Source organism: Aspergillus eucalypticola, assembly GCF_003184535.1.
Source record: "Aspergillus eucalypticola CBS 122712 chromosome Unknown BO83scaffold_37, whole genome shotgun sequence".
Lineage (NCBI taxonomy): Eukaryota > Fungi > Ascomycota > Eurotiomycetes > Eurotiales > Aspergillaceae > Aspergillus > Aspergillus eucalypticola.
This window is the reverse complement of record NW_020290311.1, coordinates 270910-298373: the sequence shown is the minus strand read 5'-3', so window position 1 is coordinate 298373 and position 27464 is coordinate 270910. Positions and strand designations below refer to the sequence as shown.

The window sequence follows — 27464 nt, the reverse complement described above, 5'->3', positions numbered from 1 at the left end:
CGAACATTCACCTCATCCACCCCCATTACTCCCCCACCGCACGCGAACCAACCTACTACGAAATCCTCGACGTCCCTCCAACCGCCACCCAATCCGAGATCAAAAAGTAACCTTCCCCCCAATCCCATCATCCCCTCCCTCCCCACCTTCTACTAAAACCAATTCCAGGAAATTCTACGCCCTCTCCCTCCAACACCACCCGGACCGCAACCGCGACGACCCCAGCGCCTCCAACCGATTCGCCCAAATATCCAGCGCCTACAACACCCTCAGCAATGCCACGAAACGCAGTATCTACGACCGCGACCACCACATCCACATCCATGCATCCTCAACGCACAGCACAGCAACGCCAGGCCAACACCCCATGGGCAGCTACAGCAGCTACAGCGCGAACCTGCACACGAAGGGGGCGTCGTACGCGGGGTCGCGCCCAGCCAGCGGATTAAGTAAACGACGGGGTCAGTTCCGTGGGCCGCCGCCGAGTTTCTATGCGCATGGGGGGTATGGAGGGACTGGGAGGCGGGCTGGTGCTGGTGCTGGTGCTAGTGTAGATGGAGAAGGTGGTGGTGGTGGTGGTAGTGGTGGTGCGAAGGGGACAGCAGAGGATGATCCGACGTCATTTATTCATCGGAATACGGTGTGGCATTTTAATGCGAAGGGGCATTATAGGACGCAGACGAGGGAGGATGAGAGGAGGCAGGAGCGGAGGTCGAGGGAGATGGCTGGGGCGTCGCACATTAATGATAAGTATCTTGGGAGTCCCGGGGCCATGGCTGTTAGGTTTATTGTGGTCTGTGGGATATTAATGGGGGCGGGCGCTATGACGGGGGTGTGGAACGGTGATCGGGCCGGTGGGCAGACGAAGTCGACTAAGTCGGTGGGGAGGAAGGAGGGATGATCGGGGTTTAGAGTGTGGTCAGTTCTCTTCCTGGTGGGTTGGGTTGGTTCTGTATATTGGAGGCAACTGGCTGGTTCATAGACATTCATCTGGCGCAGGACTTGCTGGGAGGTTCAGTTCGGCATGCATTCGGTTATAGCTGGTTCTATACCCGCGACTCTGCGGAGAGTCCACATTTGTATATACTATAGACGGGCTTGGCTTGAAACAAGGAAATATAGGCTTGATTGATATACACTATCGTTGAAAGGGTGTGATACATGATTATTATCTAAACATCCATATAACAACCCCGCGCCCACTCCCAACTCCTATCCCGCGTATACCAACAGCCGGACGAGAGACAACCAGGAATCAATCGATCATCTCAATGACTTCCAAAATCTACTCTATCAGGCAGTATCGGAGCACAAAGGACTAGGCATGGGCGGGTGCTGAAAACAAGGAAAATTCATCTAAGCCTCGAAGGTGAAGCTGGCGCCAACCTTGTGGGCAGCCTGGTTCAGGTTCTGGGTATCGAAGGAAGCACCAAGGCCGAGGGTAACACCAGGGCGGAGGAGAACGTTGTAGGCCAGAGCGGCAACACCACGGTCGTTGATCTTGGCCTATAGAAAATGGGTTAACGATTGACCATTGAACTTCTGAGGGTGTTACGTACCTTGGCGAAGGAAGAGGGGTCAAGGCGGTACTTGCTGGCAACCTCAAGGCCGACGGAGTTGCCGGTCTTGGAGTCCCAGGTAGCCTTAGCACCAGCCTCAACCTGAGCGTTGACGCGGTGGTAGTAGCTGGCGGAGAAGACGGTCAGGTTGTTGCCAGCGGTGATGGCAGCGGAGTACTGGGGAACGCTGTAGCCAACGGCAGCGGAGTACTTGGTGATGGCGGCCTTCTGGACGTCGTAGCCACCCTCAGCACCGACGAGGAAGCCCTCGTGGCCGAGAACAGCGTCGAAGTTGGCGGAGGGGCCGTTGAGGAGGTCGAAGAAGGCACGGGCGTGCAGGTTGGGCTGCTTGAAGTAGAGGTTGAGCTTAGCACCCTTGGACTGCTTGGCAGGGAGGTACTGGGTCAGGATCTCAGCCTTGAGACCCTTGGCGATGTTGTTGTCGAGCTCGAGCTTGGTGTCGAGGGCGTTGGCAGTGGTCCAAGCCTGGGTGAGGGTAAGGCCTGGGTGGGGACGGATAATTAGCATTCCTGCATGTTCCACAATCCTGGACATGAAGTGAAGGAAGAAGCGCTGGGATGGGGCATGGCTGCACGCAAACATGAACGTGAACCTATCCTCAAGTACTGCTGGGGACGAAGGGACGGGTGGTGTGCGCAAGGGATGTTCGCATTGTTTTTTGCGTTTCCGGGGCCTTTACCAGTGGGCTGGTCAACGTACTTGGCCTCGAGCTATAACAGGATGATGGTTAGCATTATGATCCATAGTTCAATGGAAGGACGCCCAATTGGGTGGTGAACTTACGGAGCCAGCAATGGGACCCTCGTGGGCAGACTTGCCCTTCACGTTGAAGGTGACGCCATTGGGAGCCTTGGACTTAACCTCGAGGTTGGCTAGAGTAACACTTGAGTCAGCCGAGTCGCGCGCAAAAAGGGAAAAAGCAAACAACCCAATTCAGGGGCGCAGGAATTGGGAGGGAACTCACCGGCGCTGTTGTGGTAGAAGTCCTTGTTCAGGAGCTGTTGTGCAGAGGATTAGCACGAAAATCCCTTCCCGGGAAGCTGTCTTCCAAGGTAACAAATTTCAAAGGTGGTGAGGGCAGCATACATCGTTGGCCGCCTTGGCGATGTCGGAGAAAGCAGCAGGAGCAGACATTGTGAATGAGGTGGTATAGGAGATGACGAAAACGTCAGAAGGAGATAAGAGAGGATAGAGTGGAAAGGCTGAAGATGATGAGGGGAGAAGGAAAGGGAAAGGGAAACGATGGGGAAACCGGGCAGGAAAGAAGGTCGAAGTTGAGTCGCCAAACAATGGGGAAGCCACGGGAGAAACCCCCCACCCTGATTGGTCGGTGCTCGGTTGCCGGTAGAAGCCGCTAAGTCCCGTGATGTCGATGCCTGGCGGCTGAGATTCCGCGCCTGAATTGCGAGTCAACCTTTCCAAGGTTTCCCGAGAGTTCAGCCCGCCGTGTTCTGACTACTACGTACTACTAACACTAACTAACTAGTTACTTCGTAGTTAGTTGCTTGCTTATCCTCGGCTTCCGTTCGTCCTGAACGATGAGAAAACAAAGTATAATACTTTCCTTTAGCTTCTCTCAATAACTTGAAAATGAAAAAAAGAAAACATAATTACTATTATGTTATGAAATTGACCGCTTCTCAGAAATGTAGCAATTGTATCATCCTGGATGCCTGTCACGCATCCCCATCGGGACAGCATGCATGGACCTACCATGGAACCCAGCCCAACCACATGGGGTTCGTATGACCGTGACAACGCATGTCCCTCCTGATCAGCACCATCCGCGCTTGACTCATAATCTGCCGGTGTGGTAACCTCGCCCGAACTACTCTTAACCATTCCTACAACTCTTACAGATCTTGCCGATCGAACACACACAACAACAGTAATGGAAGAAGACATCATAGATGAAAGAAAAGGAAAAGCCAATACGCGGTGATCCCGACGCATCTAACTGAAATTCGCTTTTTTTCGCGTCCCAATGAGTATCCCTGGTAAATCATCTATACATGGTTCTATACCCAAACTCTCCGCAAGAAGTTAAGACACGCAATATTCATTACCCAGACATTTAAACGGCGTTTTCGTACTTGGCGTTGTGAGTCGCAATAGCTCTAAAGAAGGTCAAACATATCAGCTGTCTGTTTACTTCTGCGTTCTGATGCATCATATGCTTACCTGCCACTCGGGTCGGTCTGCTTGGACCAGGTCGGTACCCAACGCTCAACAGTGCCGGCACAAGAAGCCGGGAAGAGTTCGTCGAACATTGTACGGTACCAGTAGCTAAGAGAATGTCAGTCCCTGTCTTCGGCAATACAATGACACAAAACTCTAAACATACGCTTCCTTGGTGTCGGGAATGTCGCTACCCCACTCGGGCTTGGGGTTTTTCATCATCTCGTCGGTGACGTGCACCTCAGCCTGGTCCTTGAGGGCGTCGATCCAGCTGTAGCCGACACCGTCACTGAACTGCTCCTTCTGGCGCCAGAGAATGTTGTCGGGCAGGTAGGGCTTGACGTCGGGCTCGTCGGTGGTGTCGAAGGCCTTGCGCAGGATGTACTTCTCGATACGCTCCTTGGTGATCATCTTCTCGGCAGGTTCAACACCCATGCAGGTCTCAAGGAATTCCTTGTCCAGGAAAGGAACACGAGCTTCCAGACCCCAGGCAGAGGTGGACTTGTTGGCTCTCAGGCAATCCGCCAAGTGCAGGTTCTTGACACGGCGGACAGTCTCCTTGTGGAACTCCTCACGGTCGGGAGCAGCGTGGAAGTAAAGGTATCCACCGAAAATCTCGTCACTACCCTCACCACTGAGAACCATCTTGACACCCATAGCCTTGATCTTACGGCTGAGCAGGTACATGGGGGTGGAGGCACGGATGGTGGTGACATCGTAAGTTTCCAGGTGATAGATGACGTCGGAGAGGGCGTTGAGACCGTCCTCAACGGTGAAAGTGAAAGCATGGTGCTTGGTTCCGAGGAACTTAGCCACCTTGAGGGCGGCCTCGGTGTCGGGGGCACCAGGCAGACCAATGGAGAAGGAGTGCAGCTGCTGGAAGGTGGTGACGGTGGACAGATCGTTGGAGTCGTCAATGCCGACCAACTCGTTCAGCTCAGCACCCTGGGCCTGGGCGGCCTTGGCGGCCTCCTGCATACGCAGGGTCTCCCGCTGAGCGATGGAGGCGACCAAGCTGGAGTCGAGACCACCGGAGAGCAAGACACCATAGGGGACCTCAGCCATCAGACGCTTGCGAACCGACTTCTCGAGAGAAGCGCGGATGACCTTGTAGTCAACAGGGGCGGAGGGAACGTTGGTGGGGTCCCACCAGGTCGGCTCGAAGTAGCGAGTGAAAGAGCCGGTCTTGGAGTCGAAGATGTGGCCGGGAGGGAAAGCCTGGATCTTGTCGCAAACCGGGTGGAGAGACTTCAGCTCGGAAGCGAAGTAAACGGCTCCAGGGGTCTCAGAGGACCAGCCAATGTAGAAGCTGGTGATACCGATGGGATCACGAGCGGCGACAACCCTGTCCTGGTTCTTGTCGTAGAGAACCCAGGAGAACATGCCATCCAGGTGCTTGGGGGCGTCAAGGCCGTGTTCCATGTACTAAACCCATCAGCAACCCTACACAGATACACACCAAAAAATATCCTTCGCACATACCAGAGGAATGACGACCTCACAGTCGGAATGCGTCTTGAACTCATACTTGGTCTTCAGGTTCTTCCGGAGGATACGGTGGTTATAGATCTCGCCGTTGACGGCTAGGGCAAGGGAGCCATCGTCGTTGACAAGGGGCTGGGCACCAGAGTCTGCAAAGTGACCATGTTAATATGAATGTCGAAACGATCCGCGGCGGAGGCAAAACATCACATACCAACACCGACGATACACAGACGCTCGTGCGCGAGGACTGCCAATCAATTAGTCACCACCTTTTTCGAGCCCACGAAGCTGCTCAACTCACTAGTCTTCTCAGACATCCAGCTTCCACCTAGACGCAAGTCAGAATAATGTCCACCAGCATGCTTGCCAAAAAGAGGCTTATGACTCACTCCAATCGGGACCACGGTGGCGCAAACTGTTCAACAACAATCAGCACCCCACTCACCATCAAAAGTGAACCAGGAATACTTACGCCTTGGCCATGCGCAGGGCCGTAGGCTTGAATTTTTGCACATCGGGGTGACTATGGCAGTTCAGATCAGAGGGTGTGACTCAAAAAAAAAACCGGAGAGCGATAGTGGCGCGGGGCCCGCAAAAGAAATCAAAGACTCTGAAAGAGAGAGAGGGGAGAGAGAAGAAAGATTTCAGGATTAGCCCACATACTGATGACACGCGAAGATACCACACATGCTGACTACAATTCAATTGATGAACCGACTCAAGTAGACAGCAAAAGGGAAGCAATTGACTAATCGAAAGATAGGAGAACGAGGGGAAAGAGAGAGAGATGAAGCGGGAAATCTTAAATATGGATTGGAAAAGCGACACACCCGTTCGCGGCGGCGGGGCGGAACCCGAGGGGCGATTTCGGCCACAAATCTCAGTGACTCACTTCCGATAAGATAGCCGCTAATTTTCCTACGCAGAAAACTGAATTGTCGCTGTGACGGTTACTTTTCTTTCTTTCTTTCTATGTATGTCATCCTTATTGGTTGTGCCCTGACAGGTTGGGTCGGGTTTCTCTTGGTTCCAACGTTGTTGGTGTCCCATTTTCCTTCAACTGTCTGCACATCCCCCACATTTTATATTCTACTAGAGTACTTTCTCCAGATTTTTGATCTTTCTGGAACTTGTTTTACTTTTACGCACTAAGGATGACAGATTGGAGAAAATTGAGTTGGAGTCGATTAGAGAGGACCCTCCCCCCACCCAGAGGGCACAAGCCGTCTATCTATGGTATGATCATCCGAAAACCGGTCACCAGCATGCACCCCCCAATGGTAGACATAGATAGAAGTATGCGAGTATCCCAAAGAGAAAGAAGGGACATGAGCTAGATAAATCGCATTAAGATAGTGTCAAACGCCGTTCCGAACCGCCCAGTTTTGTCAGTTCTGATGTACGCCACGCTGCTCGCTAAGAAGAAAACCCAAGTATTCCACACCTCCAAGGCAGGAGAATAGTTTAAGACACACCTGCACCCATGCGACATTCCGGAACCTATTTGACTGCAATGGCGCGCTGGGCATGATCATAAACTCCCGAGCGGGTGTATCTGCGCTCTCCCTTTTGGAAGGCTTCCCGTCCTTCTACCCCACGTGGGAACACCTGGTCTAAGACTCTTAAGCCGCCATACCCGCCGTGAAATTCGCAGAACTGGGATGAAATTGGGGGGACGGAAATAGACACACAACGGGCGGAAGAGTAGCTTCGTGGTGGGATAATAAATTGTCATGCCGTCGTGGGGCGTTCTTTAAAGGGCCGGGTTCTCCCTCACGACCTGTTTAACTCGCTTCTCGTACGCTGGGCGGTCCTTCTTGAACAGGTTGTATGCCTCAGCTTGGGCTGGTGACTCCGGGTTGGGGTCGTCTAGCAGGTCCTGGATACCCAGGAGAATCTGCTTGATTGTGATTGCGGGCTTCCACGCCTCCTCCTCGTTCAAGATCGAGAGACACACGGTGCCGGAGGGATAGACGTTTGGGTGGAAAAGCGGAGGCACAAATTTGCCTGTTGAGTGCGGAAACTCTAGTTAGCTTATTGCGCGAAAAGTGCTATAGACGAAACCTTTCAAACAGCACGGACGAGTGGCGTTGGGGATGGTACGGGAGAGAGGGGAACCTACACTTCGGCGGCTTAGTGGGGTATTCTGCGATAGAATGCGGGTTAGCAGGTTTGTCGCATAGAGCACCAGTCGATAGGCTTCACCCACCATCGGGAAAGGTAACGTCAAGCTTGAAAAGTCCGCCTTCCCAGAGTGTTTGCGCCTTGCCGGGAATACCGCACTCCCATCGTTTGAGGTCAAGTGTTCCTTGAGGAGTCCGATGCGGCTTTGCGTAGAAGCCAAAGGGGTGGTCTCGACGCCACTGCTTTCTGTAGATGGTCGCGTTTGGGGTTAGTTCGAAAATATACACGCCACAATATGTATATGCGGTATTGTCAGTCACATACCTCTCCTCCGTTAGACGGTTCTGGCAAAGCGACATTTTGGGGGATGCGGTTTCGGAGTACGTAGGTGGGCTGGAACCGAAGAAGGTTGGGATGACGGCGAGAGGGTTGAGAGGGTTGAGAGGAGGAGGGGAAGAAGAGAAGAAAGCGAGGCGGGAGAAACGAGGTCAGAGGGATTTAAATGATAGTGAGGTAGGCAAATTAAGGTCGGCCGTGAATGCGGAGACGAAGTAACACTGTCTTGGGCGTGCAGCTGCTCATCGCTGGGTTTGATGCCCCACAGCCAATCAGTCCCCGGCGGCGCTGCGGTTTATCGCTGTCACATGACCTCATAGATCCGCATCGAACTTTTTGATCGATGAAAGTTCATTGGCACGTCTTCCATTTCCTCCTTCTGCAGTTGTGCCCTGGGCGACGGAACCAATGGGGTCTTCCATGTGTCCTTGCGTTGTACTTGGTGGTTTTATTGGGTACACACAGTTAACATGCAGCAATTATTCCCGGAGATCGCCGTCAGCCAACTCAAAAGCACAGAGATACCATGTACCAATGAAGTAATTAGTCAAGAGGTTACTGCTACTAGTCTCTCCAACCACTCCAGCAACTTCCTCATATCGGTGGTATATTAGTAGCTGCGCTATGCTTGTGGCATATAGCCTTTGTCAGGATGTATAAACTATCTCAGACAACATAGTCCATTGTATTTATGAATTTAGGCAACAATCACTGTGGAAGGAGCCTGGAAGCAAGTATATCTCATGCTTTAAGTCACATGACATTAATGCAGTATAGATAGCCACAGGGGAAATCATGTTATCTGGTCTTTGAGCACTGGTAGTAATGCAAAAAGTGACCTGATTGTTTGGTAAGACTCACTGAAATGGATGCATTCTCCTAGTAGTCTTGTTCCGACTCCCCAATATGACTATGCTAAATGCCGCAAAAGGTGAGAAAATTGTCCCTTGCTTGTATTCTTCAGTTCGCAACTTGTGAGATATCAGGTACAGAGTCCCTTCCCGCTATTAGCTATCGTATATCCCCTGTTCAAAAGTATGTACATCGTAGAACCGGGCAGTGATGGCATTCCCACTGAATATCCGACCCTCAAGAGCGTTGACGGCCTAGAGTTCTTAGTCAGGTTTTCCAAATAAAGCATTAGGTGGGCATTGATGCAGCACTTACACGTAGAGCCGAGAGCTGATTGGTGAACTTGACAAAAACTGGCACTGGAGGCGCCGAGTCTCGAGGTATGAAGACACGTTCAACACGACCGTACTGTATCTCATTAGACTGTGCCATGTAATAGACAAACATCCACTTACCTTCTCAGAACACTCTTCACCAATCTCTTGCATGAGACCACCGCCCTCGCCATCCCCAGCTAATTCAGCATCCAAGTCCATTCCGTCAAGCATGCCCTTCAAGATAATGACTTCACTCATTGGACCAAACTTCCCCTCCTCTTCATTCTTCCTTGCGCCACCAATAATCTTGCCCCGACCAGCGGGCGTTGCGAAGCCTCCACCTTCGGAGTCCGGTCGCTTCTTCTGCTTCTCAACCTTGACTTGCAATGGCTTGACAATGCCGGTACCCGTAGCACCCAGACCAGAGCCCTTAGTCCAGCCATACTTGGCCATGAGACGTTCAGCAAATCCCTTCTGTCCTGGCCGCAGCGAACGCTGGCTCTCATCCTCCGGCTCATCTTCCACTGGCTGCTCCTTTGCGAAGACTTCTTCCAATTCCGCCTCCGACGCAGGTATGTCCTCGGGTGGAGGAGGAAGCGTGTAGCGAACGGGTGCTCGGGATATAGTTGCGGAAGCTGGTTGTAAGGATTCTAGGGGCCTGGGCGGTGGTGGGGCAGCAGGAGCTGCTGCAGGCTGGTTGCCCATTGACAACTGAAGGCGCCGTAAGTAGGCATCTTCGCCTGTAGGGTCATCCGGAACATGCGCGGGCGGCTCATCGGTTGGGGGTGGCGGTGGAGGAGCATCCGACATGGAGATATCTCCTGGGTTTTCGCTTGTTCGTTCTGGAGGAGATTCGATGGGTGGCCTGGGTGGCATATCGTTGAGATTGGGAGGCGGCGCGAAGCTGCTCGGAGGAGCAAATTTACCTATGACAGTCATGAGCAAACGAACACGATCTTGAGGGCGAATAGCTTACGGTTCATGGGTCGTGCATATTCATCGTCACTTAGTGAGTCCCTGCTGGGCGATCTGGCCATGCGATGTGCGTAAAGACGGTCTTTCCACTCCCTCACCTCAGCTATTTGTTCGTCGCTGTGCTTGTACTCTTCGTAGTTGTTCGGCCGCGACGGGTCATAAATGTCGTCCCAGTTCTGCACAAACTCCTGCGCCTCGCGGTTCTTCTTGCGCTTCTTGCGCCCACCTCGTTGCCTCTTCGGACCGGCATAGAATCCATTGACATCGTCATCCTCAGTGGCTGCCCAATCGGCGAGAGTAGTCTTCACGGGGGCTGCTGCTGGGGCTGCGGGTGCAGCCGCAGCCTTTGGTAACGTCGGTTTCGGTTTCGGTTTCTGAGCTGCTAGCTGGGGCCTCTTGGTAGGCTGAAATCTGAGAGAAGCTGGAAACCACCGATGAGAACAACCGGGCGGACAAGTGAGCAATCAGATCGTTCAAAAGCAGATAAAACGGCTCAGTCAACAAAAGAGGGTATGAGTCTACCAGCACTGAGCTGCTGCTTTTTGGCAGCGGAGTCATCGGACTGAGAGTCATTATTCTCGGTAGTGCTACTCTGCTTAAAGACGACCGGGGCGCGAGCGATCGTTCCGGGCGAGTTATCGGCAGATGGATCCAGAAGATTGGCGTAGAGTGACAAGGTACCCCCTGGCTTCGCGGGGGTGGAGTCAGAAGCCATGTCTGATACGATATGAAGAGAAATCAAGATCTAATAAGCATGAAGGGACAGTTCAAGCGACAGCTTTACAGCGTACCATCAATCGATCACCAAGCAATGTGAACGGGGCCGATAGAATGAGGTGAGGTTTGTCTAGTTTACATGGTTTGCTTAGTTTGTTACATTGTGGCGGTGACTAACCAGAATCAGCTGTCCCAAACAGGAAGTAATGGGGGAGCGGGGCCCAAAGAGGAGATCCCGAGGTCGGATGGAGAGACAAGAAAGGGAACCCCTATCCCTTCAGCAAATTACCCTGGGAAACAAGTTCTCGTGGCGTTGTGAATACTTCCTGAATCCCGATTCTCCATCTCACAAGTTCCATAAGCAATTGGATCTCATCAACTCTATTGATTCAATTCCGATCAGCATCCCTGCCAAGCCAAGACCCTAAACGTTACTATCCTGCAGCATACTAACGACGATGGCGACCTTGGCCCGGTCATTTTCCTCCGATAGTGCTGACCCTGCTGTCCTAGTCCCCAATAAACCCACTCCGCTGTCGATCTCCTATCAGCAGCTACACAACCATATCGCCGATTTTCAGGCTAAGCTAGCTCGACTGGGTGTCACTCATGGCGCTGCCGTCTCGCTGGCTCTGATTAACTCCTATGAGTTCATAGTCGCCTTTCTTGCCGCCTCCTGGCAGCGTGCCATCGCCGCGCCCTTGAACCCGGCCTATAAGCAAGAGGAATTCGAATTCTACATTGACGATCTGAGCTCCACTCTGCTTATAATCCCGAAGGGGTCATACATAAAGGATGGACCGGCTGTTCGCGCGGGCCGGAAGTACCAGGCCGCTATCGCGGAGTGCTACTGGAACGGTTCCGAGATCGTTTTAGATGTCAAGGAACATGGAAAGTTGGCTGGCAATGGAGGCGCAGATATCCAGGAAGCTCAGCCTGATGACATTGCTCTTGTTCTACATACCAGTGGGACGACTGGCAGACCCAAAGCTGTATGCTCGATCTACTATCCCACATCCTATTGGATATCTCATATAACTAACATTCCGATCTACCACTTGCCATGCAGGTCCCACTCACTCACAAGAACTTGACAACCACAATGAGTAAGTAGCAATACAAATATACAGACACACTGCCAAAAGCAAAAAAAAATGAGCCAATCCCAAGAACAAATCCACTAACCCACTACAGGGAACATCCAAGCAACATACCAACTCACCCCAGCAGACCGAACATATCTCGTGATGCCACTATTCCACGTCCACGGTCTCCTCGCAGCATTCCTAGCCCCTCTATACTCCGGAGGCTCCGTAATAGTCCCTCCCAGATTCTCCGCAACAGACTTCTGGACCGACTTCACCACCCACAAAGCAAACTGGTACACAGCAGTACCAACCATCCACCAAATCCTCCTCAAAACACCCCTCTCCAACCCAGTCCCCCCAATCCGCTTCATCCGCTCATGCTCCTCACCCCTCTCGCCCAAAACCTTCCAAGACCTAGAAAAGGCCTTCAACGCCCCGGTCCTCGAAGCCTACGCCATGACCGAAGCCGCCCACCAAATGACCAGCAACCCCCTTCCCCCAGGGAAACGCCAACCCGGCAGCGTAGGCCTAGGCCAAGGCGTGGAAGTACGAATCCTCGACAACAACGGCAACGAAGTGCCCCAAGGCCAAGAAGCAGAGATTTGCGTCCGGGGCGACAACGTAACAAAGGGCTACCTGAACAACCCCTCCGCGAATGCATCGTCCTTCACTGCGGACGGCTTCTTCCGTACAGGCGACCAGGGCAAGAAAGACGTCGATGGCTACGTTATCATCACAGGCCGTATCAAGGAACTTATCAATAAAGGAGGTGAGAAGATCAGTCCAATTGAATTGGATAATACGCTTTTGCATCATCCGAAGGTCGCGGAGGCTGTGTGCTTCGCTATTCCGGATGAGGGTCACTATGGGGAGGATATCGGTGCTGCGGTGGTGCTTAAGAGTCGGGATGCTGCTACTGAGGAGGAGTTGAAGGCGTGGGTGGAGTCGAAGTTGGCGAAGTTTAAGACGCCGAAGAAGGTGGGTTTTCCCCCCCTCTATTTGTTGTTGCTTTGATGTGATATGGGGTCACTAATTGGACTTTATATTGTAGGTGTGGCTTGTTCCGCAGATCCCCAAGACGGCGACGGGTAAGATTCAACGACGGAAAGTGGCAGAGGCGATGCTCAAGGTCAAGGCGAAGCTGTAGGATATATATGTACTAGTTTGTTACCTACACCATAGATTGTCTTCAATAGTATGAGAAGTATGACGTTTTGTTTAACATCAATTTAAATATGCTACTTGTCGTGAACCATGTTACTACGAAATGATAATGTATAGAACTGTATGAAGCAAACCCGCTTAATCCTACAATATGCGGTTCTTTTCACATTTAGTTATTACCTAAGTAGTAATAGTACTAAGTACAACATGATCAAACTGTAGATAACACACAGCAACAACAACAACCTGATTTCCACCGATTAGTAAGTCTCATTGGAATTATCGAAAAGGCTTGTTGCTCGATGGCGACGCATATCTAGAGCTCTCAAGACCGCCCAAGGCGGAGGGGGAGGGCCTGGCCTTCGGGGCGTGGACAGACTGCTGCAGAGCAGGTGAAGGTCTGGTGGCCGGCTTGGGAATGTTCCCTGATGCAAGCCGTGGCGCAGTTGGTCTGGGGGTCTCCTCTTTGCCAAATCCTTCCCTGACAGGTGTCTTGATAGTCAATTTGTGTGAGACTTTCGGTGGAATCGAGAACTTCAAACGGAGTTCAGGAACTTCTGGAGTAGAAATTAGTATTCTTGACATGAGAAAATGCATATATAGATAGATAAAGATAATACTTACCATTGGCTAGTGGCTGCTTCGCCGCAAGCGGCTCGGCTCTAGAGGATATGGTCTCTCTACGCCTACCTGGCAGTAGGTGATCCCCGAATATGTGTCCTTCTGGCATACTCACACGACGGTGCGGGCAAGGAGTTTCGGGAACGCATGTCGCATTTGACTCGCTTGAGAAACTATTCGACTGGGCGCGGTAGGGTGTCTTTGGGACGAATGGCGGCGCGGTCACGTTGAGTCGGGTGGACGGGCTTGGACTTGCCATCGCTAGTCGGGCATTCTCGACTGATGTAGGCATGATCTGTCCACCGATGCTGGGGGTCGATTGCTTGTCTGATTCGCTTATCGTCTCAGCTTTCTTTGGGGTGGAGCTGTCCATGGATATATTCTGTATACCTAGACCACTGATGGTCGATTGAGGTTGTTCATCTGGCCCAGCTGCCGCTTCAAGAGTTTCAAAAGCCGGCTTTCCAAGGAAAGGGTCTTCTTGTGTTTGAATTGTTTTATCTGTGGAGTCATAAGCGCCTTGCAACTTCCCTTCGAGTGCTGTCTTGCATTGCTTCAGGCTTTCACGGTGCTCACCCGAAAGAGAAGTCGACTGCAAAAGCTCGCACAGCATATTAATCTGCCGATGCAGATCCTCGCTGGCTTCGGAATTGTCATGTTGTTTGGTAGGCATGATATCACGCTCATTGGTGGATGTTTCCCTTTTGTCCAAAGACATGTCAAAGTCAACTTTTCTTCTAGTAGGAAACCTAGGGTGAAGATCCTGTCTAAAGTCAAGGCCTTTCAGGTCTTCAAGAGAAGGAGTTAGCACCTCCGTAGTAGCAGGACTTTGGCCATGGATGCTTTGCTCCGGTGGTGTGGAGCTAAAGTCAAGCAGGATGGCTTCTTTGACATCAGTTGCTACCTTTGGAGTGGTATCTATAGCATCCGGTGCAGGGGCTGCCTCTGTAGAGGGGTCAGTGGTAACTTGATCTCGTGTTCCAGCTTGGCTTTCAGGCATTCCAGAATTAGATTTTTCATCCTCCGTCGACTCCAAGCTCATAGAGGCAGACCCTTGATCCTGACTGGCGGTATCGAGTACGGCTGGAGATGGCAAGACTGGAAGCGGCTCGTCCGTCTTGGTTGCACTCTCTTGCTGCAAAGCCGTGCTCCGAGGGGGAATTGCCGGTAGCTGAACTACTGAACGGGGAAGAGGCTTGGAAGGTTCCGCCTGTTGGGGTTTTGAATGCGGCTGCGTCTCCTGAATAGTAGACCTATCTGTGGTGTCCATTGGCTCTGAAGGCTTTTGACTGGCCTCAGATCTGCCAGCATCGCGAGATGTTTGGGAGGCAGGAGTAGGGGCAGCCGGCGTAGTTCTAGCGCTAACCAGACTGCGAGCGGCAGCAAGGAAACTCTGTGGCTGACTGAGCATGCTACTATAGTCAACCCTGTATCCAAATGTAAGGTTTGATTTGATATCATTTAGGGGATGGTAACTGCAACATACTGTGACACGGGTCTTCTCGGTCTGGACATAGAAGACGTAGGCCTTCGCACAGCTAGAAGGATCGTATTAGACGCCATGTATCTCACTAATGCGAACACCAATAGCTTACAAGATCGTCTGTTTTGTCCTCTCATAGCTTCTACCTTCCTTGAAGCGTTTCCTTCACGAGCCGTGCGGTAGAAGTCGTTGTCGTCAAGAGCTGCATCTCTATGGGACCGCTTCTGAGACTGAGCAGCATGGCCTCTGGGGGCAAAGTTGGACGGCCTGCATATTCCTTATATCTTAGCCAGAAATCTGTGATAGGTAAAGAAAGACATTTGATACTCACGGTAAAGAGCTCTGCCTTGTTCCACGTCCTCGGGTGCCTATCACGCCGCCGCCACGACCGACCGAATGCAACGACCTGATAGCTGGAGCAGAACCAGAGCGCCTTTGATCTCCTATGTAATTTTGCCCTCCACTTCCCCGAATCATGGCGCTCAGCTGAAGTCGATGGCTTTGTCCATCCAGGAGGCTGTCGAGGTTTTCCAGATCTTCGGTATCACCTATTGTCTTGTGGACATCTTGAGTACAGAAGCTCAGCAAGAGGAAACAGGCATAATATCTGAGAGGTTCTCCTTTCCAATGACTTACTTGCCCAATCCTCAAGTCTCCCCTGGTTTGCGGTGGCCATGCGTTGAGCAGCTGAACCAGGAATGTTTGTCATCCGTATTGCCTCTATGTCTTCCAACCTAGCCTTCTTATGTCGCCTGTCATCTGCAGTTGAGATGTACTCCCGTCGTGCGGTTCCGAGGTCTTCCTATAGGGGTGAGAGTCTGGATTAGCCATTGACTCTACTCCAAAAAGCATGTATCATAGAATTGAACTTCCTGGTTCTTTGCACAACGTACCATTTGAAGCCTCTTGAGGCGATCTGAAGTATTGGAATCCATCTTCTCGAAGAGATGATGCTGCAATTGCAGAAACAAATCGATGTTCAAATGTCTGTCTAAAACTGAGTTGGGACGGAAAGATCCATGTGTGCACTCAGGGAGAGCTGGACGCGTCTTTTAAACGCGTTAGCCTTACCAGAGAGTGAAGTTAGCCCCGGGAGATATTCTGTTGCCCAAGCATCACTAGCAGAGTTAAGTGAATGATATTTCAAGGTCACAGAGGTAGTCAGGAAGGCGAGGGTGAGGATAAGGTACGAAAATGTTTTTGTCGGGGAGAAATAGTAGTGTCACCACTAAACCAGTCAAGACAGCATGGATACTTTGAATAGTTGAACCTTGAAGGGGAAGCACAATGTGGGGGTTAGGCAAGACAGTAGGTATTACAATCGAGTTTTGGGTGCAATGAATGAGGGATTTGGATACCAAGAAGGCAGAACAAATATGCTAGCAGTCGGCGCTGTGGATGGATATTTCAGAAGTCAGATTGATAAAAAAGGAAGATACGAGACTCATATAAAGGCTAGTAAGTGAAACAATTGCGTGTTGTGGGTGAGTACCTGCTGTACTAGGATGCCTGCAAACGCAGCTTTGCAGCCACCCAAAGTTAAGCACCGGTTGATTGGACAAGTTTGACAGTTTTGAGCAAGTTTCAAATCGGAGCAATCGACGAGGTACTAGTCTTCGTATGCCAAGTGAAATCGGTAGCCACCACACTACACTCCCTATTCCATCCTAAGTGTTTGCCTTCTGAAGCGTCGCGGCTAGTATAGCACAGCGATCACGGTTATGTCAATATAGAAAGATATTTCGGTACCAGAAGATTATACGGAAGAGGCAAAAATTGGATATAGAAACGTGATGGCGCACGACAGTATGTACATTTATATCGAGGCAGCCAGAGGAAATGAAGTCTATCAGATGGGAAGTGAGCTTATATATGCTCAGAGACCGAATAGGAATATTTTCACGCTAAGCACTGCAGGTGCTCGCGCCGCCTTCATCTATGGCAGCAAGTGAAAATTGTTAGCAAAGCCAGCCCAGAGGCCATCAGGTGAATAGGGTCTTGGACCTACTACTTATCATCTTCATCACTGCCTGCAACAGGCTGACTCCCATAACAGTTATGCCGAATACAATGCACAAATATGAGGGGATCTTGGCTTTGTGCGACGCATTGCTCAGCTTGATATAGCAAAGAGGCGGAAAGATATAGGCCAGTGCAGCAGCGCTGGTTGCACCAATCAGTTCGAATACTGCACCTAGGTCGCACGTTATCAAAGCCATAGCCATAGCGGACACGACCAGTGCCGATGTGAATATCAGGTGTCGGTTCATGTTGAAAGGCTCGTCAGGGAAGTAGTAAGTTGTCATCACCGACCGACATACAAATGCTTCGAGCGGCAAGGTAGTGAGCATGTTTAGGCCAAAGCATCTTCTTCGGGTCAGCTTGTTGAATGTCCGCGGAATATGGGCCGTGATCTTACAGTCGTGCGATATTGACCAGAATATTGTCGGATGGGAAATTGTTCAAGACGTTTCCTTGAGTCTGTGCTCCAAAGAAAAGGAAACCAAAGATGCCCATAGCTAGACACATCAAGAGTGATACACCAGTCGAGTAGTGGGTTACCCTTGCAAATCGGTCCATGGTCGGTTTCTTCAATGAACCGTAGATCAGAAGACTATTGTGATCTTTGCATCTGTTAGTCTCGGGCCATGTCAAGGGACAATGCTACATACGGCATACGAATGCTGCAAACAGTCAGTACGGTTTTTTTGATCGCATAGTCTACCAATGACCGGAACATACCAAATGATATCACTCCAACAGCCTGGAAGAAGCCATCATTAACCAGGAGCAGGCTCTTCACTTCCCCGCGTGATTCTGGAGGTACGCGAAACCCCTGCGTGATCACAGCTACCACAATGACTATCATACTGATCAACGCGAAGGTAGACGCTTTTCCCAACTACATTGAACTGTCAGCACCGTATACTTCAGCTTTGAGGATTTACTGATACTGTACCTTAGCAATGTCTCGGTACAGAGACAGGGGATACGAAATTCCGAGAACAAGAAGAACAATGATAGCGCGTCTGTCGGTCAAAAGCCAGAGGAACGACATATCACGAAGGGAAGGGAACAAAGCACTCAAGACATGCGGTATGGTATCTCCAACGATAATACAGAACGCAATCATGCCGCCAAACGCAAACGCCCACTGCGCAACCGATATGGCGATAAGTCCACTCTTGCCAAAACAATGCTGCATTGTTGCCTGGAAAGAGTCCGCACCGCTCAACTTCGAATTGACCACTATCAGGCGAATTGTCCAATCAACAGCAATAGTGAGGACAATCAGGAGTGTTATTCCCATGAACATGCCAGCCTGTCGGAGGGCATAAGGCTGTCCTATTATACCAGCCCCTATAATGCTATTGGCCATGTTCATAAAGGCCATGCGCATCCCACTCCTCGGCCTCGCACTTTCTAGGTGTTCTTCGGGAAAGAATTCATCGGAAGTAGCCAGGGTCACGCTCGGGGCCTCAATGTCTGTCAGCAGAGGGACCATTTGCCTGGTTGACCGGTTGCGGTCTGCACGGCCATAGTCCTCTTCCTCCAGCCATGAGTCTCCGGAGTCGCGACGACCATTGGGATGGTCTTCATCCTCGGTCTCGTCATCCAGGTCAAAGCGAACTCGGTTCATCGTTCGAGGAGTGCGGCGCTGTCCTTCTGGTACCGGCTGTGATATGGAAGACTGGTGCGGCTGTCCGCGGGGACTCGAGCTAGTCGGGGCCGCATGGTTCACAAGCTCGAAGTCTTGTGTCGGCGACTCGGAAAGAAGTGACTGCGATTCCGGCCCATCGGGGCCTTTCTGGTCAGCCAAGAGAGCGCGCTGTCCTTCATCACTGGGCATCGCTGAATTGTGAAGCTCCTGAAACTAGGAATCCCTGATGCGGAGGATGCTTTAGGGGCCAGGTAATCAATCCCCAGGCACGTGATGTCTTATCGATAAGCCGGCTAAAAATAAACGTCAATAGATCAGTCAATAACACCCAAAATACTTTACTGCTTTGGGCAGCGATCATACCAGCATGTAAGCAATTGCAGTGCTGGCAATTATGATGCTTATATATTCCTGTAAACTAAGCTACTCAATTCGCTAGAGCTGCATTGGAGATGCACTACTCCCTTTTTCTTTTGGGAGTAGATTCGCGATAAGCTTCATGCGCTTCCGATCCCGCGCGCTTGTGACACAAGGTAGTGGAGACGTATTAGTCCTCATGTTCGAGGGTAGTTCCTAGTTACTACGGGTTTCTTGGTCTATGTTGATTTCTCCAGTCTGTCATAGTGTTAATATGCTTCATCCATGCAACTATATGCGCCACATATCGAAGGTGAGCAGAGCTAGAAATGCAGGGAATTGAGATCGGCGACGTCTATTCCGCTTAGTTCTCCACAGTCATAGATAGATCCCGCCTCTCCTTTCCTTTTTCGTCTACTACAAGCACTTTCCCCAATTGACCGGGGGCCTACTTCACAAATGTATATGTTCATGCTGACTGCTCCTTATATAAAGCCACGGGATGGTTTTGACAATTGATCTTGGAGAAGATCGACTTAGTTCCCTTAATTCAACTATCGATCTCCATATTCATGCTTCAGCTCAAGTACTAATTCCCGAAAACACTGGCTTAACGGATGCAGTCTGTATCGAGAGGCTGCTCCAGTCGCAAGATTTATGGGTGTCCCAAACTCCCGAACTCAAGCTCTACATCTCGGTCAATATCGATGCGTCGATGGTCCTTTCGGCTTCCACTTTCGCTTCATCAGTCGGAGAGATGATGTGTAGATCCAAGGTATTCTCATGGTCAGCTTCAGCGTTAATTAGTCTTGTGGAAAGAGCTAACGAATGGCTTGCTTATCAAGCTCTGGTCAGATCATGGCCTTGTTGCGTTATTTAAGAGCTATAATCACCTCCACTACGACAATGTCACCTCCTTCAAGCTCATCATCGGCATACAAAGGGACTTGAAACAGTCGAAGACGAGACCTACGCGAAAAACAACGTTATTCGATTATCTTGACAATATTCATCCTCCAGATTACATCAATACTGTTTATCTATCTACAGTCAATGCATCTATGACATTCACTACCAAAAATAAAACCGCACAGCTATATATACTGAACTATGCAGACTCTTTGACAACACCGGATTCGGTAGGAGACTATTGCTATATGAAATATATACTAAAGAGCACACAAGACACCATTTTGTTTGACCCCCAACCAAACTTATATGCTAGTAACTCCGAAGACACTCAAGCCACATCCTTCATCGATGAGCTAGAAGGGTTGCTTGAGAGCGAACAGAGCTCCCCGCTTCCCACTCCCACAGAAGAATCCTTCGAAGAGATTCCCCCGAATGAACAGCGTGGACAACTGAACAATCTCTTCACAATCGGCCTGGAGGCTCTTTTATTCGGACGCACTGCGCCAACTAATCAAAGTGATTCCCAAAGCAAGACGCTACAACCTCTTTCACAAATTGCACCCTCAGTCTTCACCCCGAACTACCACAGGGTAAGGCCCATCACTACCACAACGAGAACGACTAACTCACCCCACTACCAGGAAATGAGTCAACGATCAACCCTAATCCCCTCAATCACGAAATCACTTTCTGCCATACTCAAGCTCCCCAACCACCAATCCCTTCAATCCAAACTAGGCAAGCTAAATAATAATAAGACGTCCCAGTCCGCTACGGCAAACACAGACACAAACAATATCAGAAACACTATAAGTGCATCCCTCTTCCGCATCGCCCAGGAACAGCTCTACAAGCCACAGACATCCCGGAAACTGCGTTTTCAGGCTCCATCACCCAACCCTCGATGCAAAGACCAGCCGTCGCCAGTCGAAGAACGAATGTATGGAGAACTAGGATATTCTTCCGATGGAGAAGAAGAACTTCTTGGCTTCAGTGAGCCCGATGAAAGTAGTAGCTGCGCGATGCTATCGACTACTACTGCTGCTGCTGCACCTTCTTCATCATGCGGGTCACTGCCATTCTCTCAGGACGATTACGAAGATGAGAATACTAACATTATGTCCGATCGATCTGGTGAAGATGATATGACTTACACGCTGTTTTCAGATGATATGATAGAATTTGAAGGGTTTGGAGATCACGATGACGACGATATGCTCTGCAGTAGTTTTTGAGCGTTATGGTTACTCGGTGTTGTTGAGATGCTACTATCATTGTTGGAGAAGACATGTTACTAGTATATACAGTAGGTACTATATCATTATCATATCTTATAAAGGATTATAATTGATAGCAATAGCCAGGGAAAATCGAGTTTCTCCTGACCTATTCGATTAAGTTATTCCTAGTACTTCAGAACTATAATATAATCATAAACTTGATGGGGTCATAGATCTTTTGAAAGAATAATCTCTTCTTCCTCGAGTTAAGTAGGACGATTGTCTAAAATACACTTTCGCCATAACAAGACGGCCTTTTGTCTTCCCGTGTCTTTCTCTTGACACGCACGCCCTATTGAAGACTGAAAATCACCAATCTACTCCCACAATAAATAGTACACTAGTGACGGAGTGACAACAAGTACCAGGAACCAGTCTATCTTAAGACATTTGAGGGGTATAACATAAGCGCGAGTATAGCAAAAATGGAAATCCCTCCGACACAGCATTAGAGCTTCTTTTAACACGATCCAGTCGTCGACAAGTATTTTATGCTTTTTAGTTCAGAGAAGAAATAGTTAGGGAGTAGTTCTAATAGGAACGAGGTAGTATGGGGTCCTAAACCGATCATTCCTACTGTCCCTTTATAAGGGACAGATGGCTGAGAAATTTGCCACTAGGAGTATCGGATCGTCAGGACGGAGGTCGTTTGATCAATGGTGAGTCGGAGGGTGGAGGTCTGGTCAGCTCTATGATGGGAGTCATAGAACCGCATAGGCCTCTTTAAAGGGATGGAGGGACGTGGCAATTTGGGGAATCCTTGTCTCTGTCCTGTTCTTCCGGTGGCATCTTGAAGAGCCCAGATGATTGCCACGTCTTGACACCGGAAGACTGAGCAAGTTGATGAAGTTGGGATGGGTCAAATCGGTCGATGTAGTTTTCATCGAGTAATCTCGGTTTTGGAAAGGCATATCGAAGGTATTCTTCAATGACGTCGCATGAATCCCAGCCTTGAAGTTTGCGAAAACAGGCAACCACGCATCCGGTACGATGCTATAAAAAGTATTAATTCACGCATCAAAACCAAAAAGAAGACAAGTGCTTACCTTTCCCTTGTTGCAATGGACGAGAACAGGATGGTTGCTCTTATCGAGCAGAAGCTCAAGGATTCGACACATGACAGAGTCAGGTATTTTAACATTAGGGTCTTTGTTTGCCTGAACCAAAATGCGATGATGTGCAATGCCGTTCTCCTTGACGAACATCACATGGCTTTGGGGGTATGGTTCATCAACCAGTGTTCTAAGGTCTTGTTAGTTAACTGTCACGAATGCGCAAGCTCGCAGAAATACGTACATTATGGTCTTCAGTCCCAGCTTCTTGAGTGCTGCAAGATTCCAGGGGTAGGGAAAGGAAGAGCGATATATCCCTTTCACGACCTCTCCAAAATTGACTGGTAGCTCTGACTGTACAGACTCAGACTCCACAGAGGAGGCTTTATGGCGAGCTATATCTGGAACGTTGATTAGCTATTGTAAGCAATAGACGAAAATAGAGAGATCGGGAAAGCCCAATATGTTCACTGTCAGCAAACTAATCACTCACCATTGGTACTCTTAAGAGAGCTGTTCGAATTCTTCTCGGTCAACGGACAGGCCATACTGGTATCCTGATGATCCGGACACCCAGCGGCTGTATGATTCAACACCTCCGTAGAGAAGTAGCAAGACTCAAGAGGTCTCACAACTTCGAATTTAAGAGGAAAGGGGGGAGTAGGGGGGGAGGACACCTATGAAGACCACCAGGAGCAAGAAGAACCAGCCTCAAGCTCAATAACCGGAAACTGCCTTGGGAAGAAAGGGATTATGCGCAAAAGGAAAGCTTGTGAGACACGAGTAAGGCTGACTCGCAAGCCTCAAATGGAAAAGATCCGACTAGGAGACATAATGACGATGATAGAAGATCCGTCTTTTTGCGATGATGAAATAGAAGGGGATCTTCGATAGCCAACGCACAACCTAGGGCGGAATAAGAGATGAGGTCTGAGTAGTTTTGGAGCTGGGACAAGTATGGGCGGTGAGCTGATGTAAAAGAAGGTCAATAGAAAGCGAGCTAGCTTCTGCCGTCAGACCTCACGCGAGCACAATGCTTAAGCAGGAACAGACACGTGCGGCGCAGCTCTCGGTGCAGCTCTCAAGTGAAGCAAGAAGGAACCCCTGCGAGCGTCTCGTGGCAGAGTAAAGCCAGATAGCTACTCACGTTGGTTACTTCTTGGAAGCACCTACTAGAAAGGCTGACGACAGTTTTGCTTCTCGTTCTTCATGACAGAATAAACAGAGGGGAGTGGGAGAATGCAGTATAGAATTTGCGTTTCAGCAGCAGCAGCAGTTGACAAGGAGCAGAGTCTAGCCGTTGTGAGGAACCATGGTTGGGGCCGACTGACTCAGCGTCTAGAAACGGATCGGTGGTCGGGCGCGACTTCAAAAAAGCACCAACATAACATCTTCAAAGGGTTATTTTTTCCATCATCATTATCTATCTATAATAATCAAAAGACAAGTGAATTTTTCTTCAGCGGGTAGCCGGAATTCATGGAGGGGCTATGCGAGGTTAGTGAAAGCTTTGTAAACGAAGGGCCTAATAATATATTCTAGATGCAGCATTATAATCATGCATCTTCCCCAAGCCCAAACATTTTGATCGAGTTATTCCAAGCACTAGAATGAGATAATTTAGCGACATATTCAGGCTATTGCCGTGGAATGAGGAGAAACTCACGCTTCGCAGACTTCTTCCACCGTTATCCCCTTGATCTGGGCGATGACGTAGGCGACATGGGCTATCGCGGCAGGCTCATTGCGACCCTTGACCATGAGACCCTTCTGCCACTTCTCCTTCTTGACAGCCTTTGGCAACTCCGGCGCACCCTTGAGGTATTTAGACGAGGCATGGGAAGGACGAATTTCGCACTATAGGTCAAAGTCAGTAAAGATACGAATGAAATGACAGGAAGGTGAGGCATACCCAAGGGCCATCTGTTTCAATCTGGAGTCTCTCTAGCGGGATAGCCTTCACCACCTCGAGATTCTCCTCTGTCTTCAGACTGCAACCGTTCACGCCGATGTCAAGCCCAAGAGCAACCATCCGCTCCATCTCTTCCAGAGTCCCTGTAAAACTATGCACAAGTCCTCTCTTCGGGAGCTTGGCAAGTCGCGGCCCCAACAATTTCTCAAAATCCTCACTAGCAGCGCGAGAATGAAGGAAAAGAGGGAGTTGAATCTCCACAGCCAGATCCAACTGGGCTTCAAAGTACTTCAGCTGAGGTTCTTTCGCACTCAAAAACAAGCGATCATAATCCAGGCCAATTTCACCGAAGGCGACAGCCTGTCCATTCTCCTTCGACTGCAATGCGAGCGTCCGGAGCTCTTCGAGCATTTTGGAAGGTCCACCAGGATACTCGTCGAACATCTTCGCCTGACAAGGGTGGACACCAACTGTTGCATAGCAAAATCCAGCTACAAGGGAGGTAAAGTCAGACGGAATCACTGCTAATTGAGCGGGGGATAACAAACGTACGGTAGTCATGTGCAAGTTGGAGTGCGCGCCGAGACTCCTCCAGATCGGAGCCAGTCACCATGAACTTCTGGCACCCGATGTCCTTTGCACGTTGTACAATGTCGTCCAAGTCACTGTCGTGAACCTGTTTGCCATGGTAACTACCCGAGAATACGGGATCACTCAGGTTGATTCCAATCTAGAGTCTCTGCATTAGCTACTATGGCAACGAACGGCGAGGGTTTCAAGGGGCAGTGCAGTGAATGTCTACCTACATCAACATATCTGATAGGTTTACTAGTAGTAGCAGTAGCAGTAGGAACAGCCTCAGAATCACCCATCTTGACCGCACTCTTAGCCAGGTATCCCTGACTATAATGAAGTGAAGTAGTAGTAGAAAAGCTTCTTTTGCCTAATATAGAACAAGAAGAATAAGAAGCACGCTGACGATGCAATGCCACCCCAGCAAATCTAGTAATAGTACCAGTACTAATACCAGAATCCAAAGACACTAAATCTTCAAAAAGAAAGCAAATGAGTCAGTCACAGCCATTCTTGTCCCACTAGTACCCTCCACAAGTCGCGAGAATAAAAAGCAGGAGAGGAAACACCCCGCCCCCACAGAACCTATATAGCCTGGGATCTCCGCAACATACCTAGTAGTAGTGATCTAGAGCGACGACAACAACAACCCCTTAGGTTTTTACTATTGATAGTAGTAGCAGTAGTACCAAATTGTTTCACAAGATACCCTACACCAGTAGTAGCCCGTTGCATCAGTATGCGTTTTAGTTGGGAGAGAATTAAAAAAAAAATGTCCCTCCTAGATGATGGAAACACACCCAGCCTCACAAGGGCGAATGAGGGGGAGGGGCAAGAAAGAGCAAAAAGTGGGACAAAATGGATAAAAAAGAATAATAGTAAGCTAGATAGGTAAAAGTACCAATGCCTGACTGACTCACAGGAATGCGGTTGCGGTGCCTGAAATTCTGGGGATGATTATGGCTTGGGAAACAGCCACAGTCATCGATCAATCGAATTTGTGTGGCTGTGGCTGTGAGTTGAATTGATTATGTCAGGGTGTATTATTCAGAATAGTTATGTAACTAGTTATGGATGGCCGGCCCCACCGTCGGAGAAGGGTCTGGTTTCCCCGGTGGGTAGTGGATAGGCAGATAGGAGATAAGGAAGTAACCCAAGCTTTTAGTAGGTTAGTTTGGATGCTGGACCCGTCGTGTGTGCTTGTTGGTGCGTCGTGCGATGAAGGTTATGTTTGTGACTCGTGGCTTACATTTCGGTAGGAAGTTGCATGATGCTTTTGTTCTGTGAAGTTTATTTGGGCCATGTGGTTGATGAACTTTACGACTGTGTAGCCTTGCGGTATACAGCTGTGTAGGTTAGGCATGTATTTGCCGTGTTTTGGGCTTGAATGCCCTGGAGGTGCGTTCCAGAGTTAAAGATAGAAGGTATGTGGGTAAATTGACAATATGAACGGTGCTATCCGCTATATAGTACTATACCAACTGACGCCTGTGTTTCTTTCAAGGTGATGGTATGTCGAGGTATCTCGTAGTCCGAGTATACACGTAGAATCAATATTCTCCGAAATACATAAGAATAGATCGTAAAACGGTCACTACTCGTCGGAACAGGCTTTCAGTGGCATGCGCAAGGTAAGCTAGTCATAGACAGTCGACTAGTCGCATGGTTCATGCTTCATTGATAGCACTCGTCGTGTCAGTCCCTGGATAAGGAGGGGCATGCTAGATAGCAACCAGAATGTCACATCGATCGGTATATCCAACCGTGAGTTCATAGATAGTCAGCGCTACTTAAGAGATATGAACTTCGGATACGTGGAAGTGGCCGGACGACACTTGCGTGGATCCAGAAGATGGCGTGCTTTTTCAGCTATCAAGAAGAGCCATTTACCTAACGGGTCCAAGCTATGCTATGAATGCAAGGGATGTATATACCGTTGGACGAATAAGGTAGGTAAGTAACTAAAAATGTGTATGCCTGGGCAGGGAGGGTCGTAGGATCCGCAAGGTAGATACCGCGTTGGGGACCCTGTAAGAGACGATGGAAACGATTCACATGCTTGGAGGGGTTATCAATGCAAATGCATATTAAAACAGACTAATGCGGGGCTGGCTGAAGCCTTGATTTCTTGGAATCCCTGCCATACTTAGATCAAAGCTCCAAGCCGCGACAGCCAAGTCGTAGTGGAGAGGTCATATTTTTCAGTTGATTATCGTACCTGCACGTTCTAACTCCGATGACTACATGGCTTAGCTGGGTCTGATGCAACCAGCAAACGGGTAGAAGCTGATAAGCACTTATTAACGTGTATCTAGTCAAGTTTGAAATGTGCTTCTCCGGAATCCAAAAAAGGAAAGGCCATAGAAGGACCTCATCAGTTGATGCATGATGTACGACATTCAGACGGGCAAGAAACAGAATGGAAGATGGAGGGAATCGCCGGAATCCTGCGGAGGATACGGGAGTCACCGAAACGACTCCCAGAATTTTACTTTTGCCGTTGCAAGCACCAACACAAGTCATGGTGGCTGAGTCTGCGTTTGTTGAGTTCGAGCAGGATCAGGGGCTGAAATGAGATGGGGGAAGAGTAACCCCGTAGAGGATGTAGACTACGGCGTATATCAGAGTATCTCATTGCGGAAGGGCTGGAGGAGGTGAAAGGGGACTCCGTAGGGTATGGGGACTACGGCGTAAATCAGAGTACCTTAATTTTAGTCGGGGAAGGATCCACGGGGAAGCTGCCGGGCAAGCCAGATCGACCTCACGTGCCCCATCCCGTCCGTCTCCACTTCACCGC

At 49.7% G+C, this 27464-nt stretch overlaps 11 protein-coding genes across 11 annotated transcripts; 4 read left to right on the top strand and 7 right to left on the bottom strand.

The window, feature by feature from the left end:
• On the top strand, positions 1-1117 carry BO83DRAFT_382772 (DnaJ domain protein; the record flags this gene model as incomplete). Its single annotated transcript, XM_025532303.1, has 2 exons — positions 1-106; positions 169-1117. Coding segments are annotated over 2 exons (839 nt in total), but the record flags the coding sequence as incomplete, so codon positions are not given.
• An 11-nt stretch (positions 1118-1128) lies between these two features.
• BO83DRAFT_456789 (porin) lies at positions 1129-2714 on the bottom strand (the record flags this gene model as incomplete). The annotated part of the gene is made up of 6 exons (XM_025537078.1): positions 1129-1506; positions 1560-2253; positions 2280-2290; positions 2364-2452; positions 2545-2578; positions 2667-2714. 6 exons carry the CDS (start codon positions 2712-2714, stop codon positions 1357-1359), a joined length of 1026 nt encoding a protein of 341 aa, XP_025383122.1. The 3' UTR covers positions 1129-1356.
• A 489-nt stretch (positions 2715-3203) lies between these two features.
• BO83DRAFT_441511 (asparagine synthetase Asn2) lies at positions 3204-7923 on the bottom strand. The gene is made up of 12 exons (XM_025536345.1): positions 7692-7923; positions 7453-7613; positions 7366-7389; positions 7046-7250; positions 5716-5766; positions 5633-5658; positions 5545-5571; positions 5455-5490; positions 5241-5389; positions 3925-5183; positions 3762-3866; positions 3204-3697 (listed from the first exon to the last, which is right to left on the bottom strand). Exons 1-12 carry the CDS (start codon positions 7724-7726, stop codon positions 3655-3657), a joined length of 2121 nt encoding a protein of 706 aa, XP_025383121.1. The 5' UTR covers positions 7727-7923; the 3' UTR covers positions 3204-3654.
• Positions 7924-8394: 471 nt separating this feature from the next.
• On the bottom strand, positions 8395-10562 carry BO83DRAFT_441510 (putative G-patch DNA repair protein (Drt111); the record flags this gene model as incomplete). The annotated part of the gene is made up of 5 exons (XM_025536344.1): positions 8395-8809; positions 8871-8963; positions 9011-9798; positions 9849-10268; positions 10370-10562. The coding sequence occupies 5 exons, from the start codon at positions 10560-10562 to the stop codon at positions 8711-8713; spliced, it is 1593 nt and encodes a 530-aa protein (XP_025383120.1). The 3' UTR covers positions 8395-8710.
• A 300-nt stretch (positions 10563-10862) lies between these two features.
• Positions 10863-12863, top strand: BO83DRAFT_382768 (acyl--CoA ligase). The gene is made up of 4 exons (XM_025532302.1): positions 10863-11556; positions 11634-11670; positions 11759-12630; positions 12704-12863. The coding sequence occupies exons 1-4, from the start codon at positions 11023-11025 to the stop codon at positions 12797-12799; spliced, it is 1539 nt and encodes a 512-aa protein (XP_025383119.1). The 5' UTR covers positions 10863-11022; the 3' UTR covers positions 12800-12863.
• Positions 12864-12985: 122 nt separating this feature from the next.
• Positions 12986-15855, bottom strand: BO83DRAFT_456778 (uncharacterized protein; the record flags this gene model as incomplete). Its single annotated transcript, XM_025537077.1, has 7 exons — positions 12986-13373; positions 13441-14864; positions 14924-14975; positions 15033-15187; positions 15252-15486; positions 15557-15722; positions 15814-15855. 7 exons carry the CDS (start codon positions 15853-15855, stop codon positions 13096-13098), a joined length of 2352 nt encoding a protein of 783 aa, XP_025383118.1. The 3' UTR covers positions 12986-13095.
• Positions 15856-16672: 817 nt separating this feature from the next.
• BO83DRAFT_441508 (putative amino acid transporter) lies at positions 16673-18782 on the bottom strand. The gene is made up of 6 exons (XM_025536343.1): positions 17880-18782; positions 17663-17822; positions 17593-17604; positions 17340-17544; positions 16929-17287; positions 16673-16856 (listed from the first exon to the last, which is right to left on the bottom strand). The coding sequence occupies exons 1-6, from the start codon at positions 18768-18770 to the stop codon at positions 16825-16827; spliced, it is 1659 nt and encodes a 552-aa protein (XP_025383117.1). The 5' UTR covers positions 18771-18782; the 3' UTR covers positions 16673-16824.
• A 658-nt stretch (positions 18783-19440) lies between these two features.
• Positions 19441-21085, top strand: BO83DRAFT_412053 (uncharacterized protein; the record flags this gene model as incomplete). Its single annotated transcript, XM_025534368.1, has 3 exons — positions 19441-19736; positions 19822-20440; positions 20492-21085. 3 exons carry the CDS (start codon positions 19441-19443, stop codon positions 21083-21085), a joined length of 1509 nt encoding a protein of 502 aa, XP_025383116.1.
• Positions 21086-21613: 528 nt separating this feature from the next.
• yphA (tyrosine phosphatase family protein) lies at positions 21614-23075 on the bottom strand. The gene is made up of 4 exons (XM_025526322.1): positions 22676-23075; positions 22427-22583; positions 22177-22372; positions 21614-22123 (listed from the first exon to the last, which is right to left on the bottom strand). The coding sequence occupies exons 1-4, from the start codon at positions 22728-22730 to the stop codon at positions 21854-21856; spliced, it is 678 nt and encodes a 225-aa protein (XP_025383115.1). The 5' UTR covers positions 22731-23075; the 3' UTR covers positions 21614-21853.
• A 663-nt stretch (positions 23076-23738) lies between these two features.
• On the bottom strand, positions 23739-24966 carry BO83DRAFT_431850 (3'-5'-exodeoxyribonuclease; the record flags this gene model as incomplete). Its single annotated transcript, XM_025535599.1, has 5 exons — positions 23739-23787; positions 23849-24039; positions 24095-24585; positions 24647-24824; positions 24901-24966. 5 exons carry the CDS (start codon positions 24964-24966, stop codon positions 23739-23741), a joined length of 975 nt encoding a protein of 324 aa, XP_025383114.1.
• A 473-nt stretch (positions 24967-25439) lies between these two features.
• On the top strand, positions 25440-26982 carry BO83DRAFT_393443 (uncharacterized protein; the record flags this gene model as incomplete). The annotated part of the gene is made up of 8 exons (XM_025532978.1): positions 25440-25558; positions 25590-25681; positions 25705-25781; positions 26027-26091; positions 26138-26177; positions 26278-26298; positions 26326-26620; positions 26921-26982. 8 exons carry the CDS (start codon positions 25440-25442, stop codon positions 26980-26982), a joined length of 771 nt encoding a protein of 256 aa, XP_025383113.1.
• Positions 26983-27464: the final 482 nt, after the last annotated feature.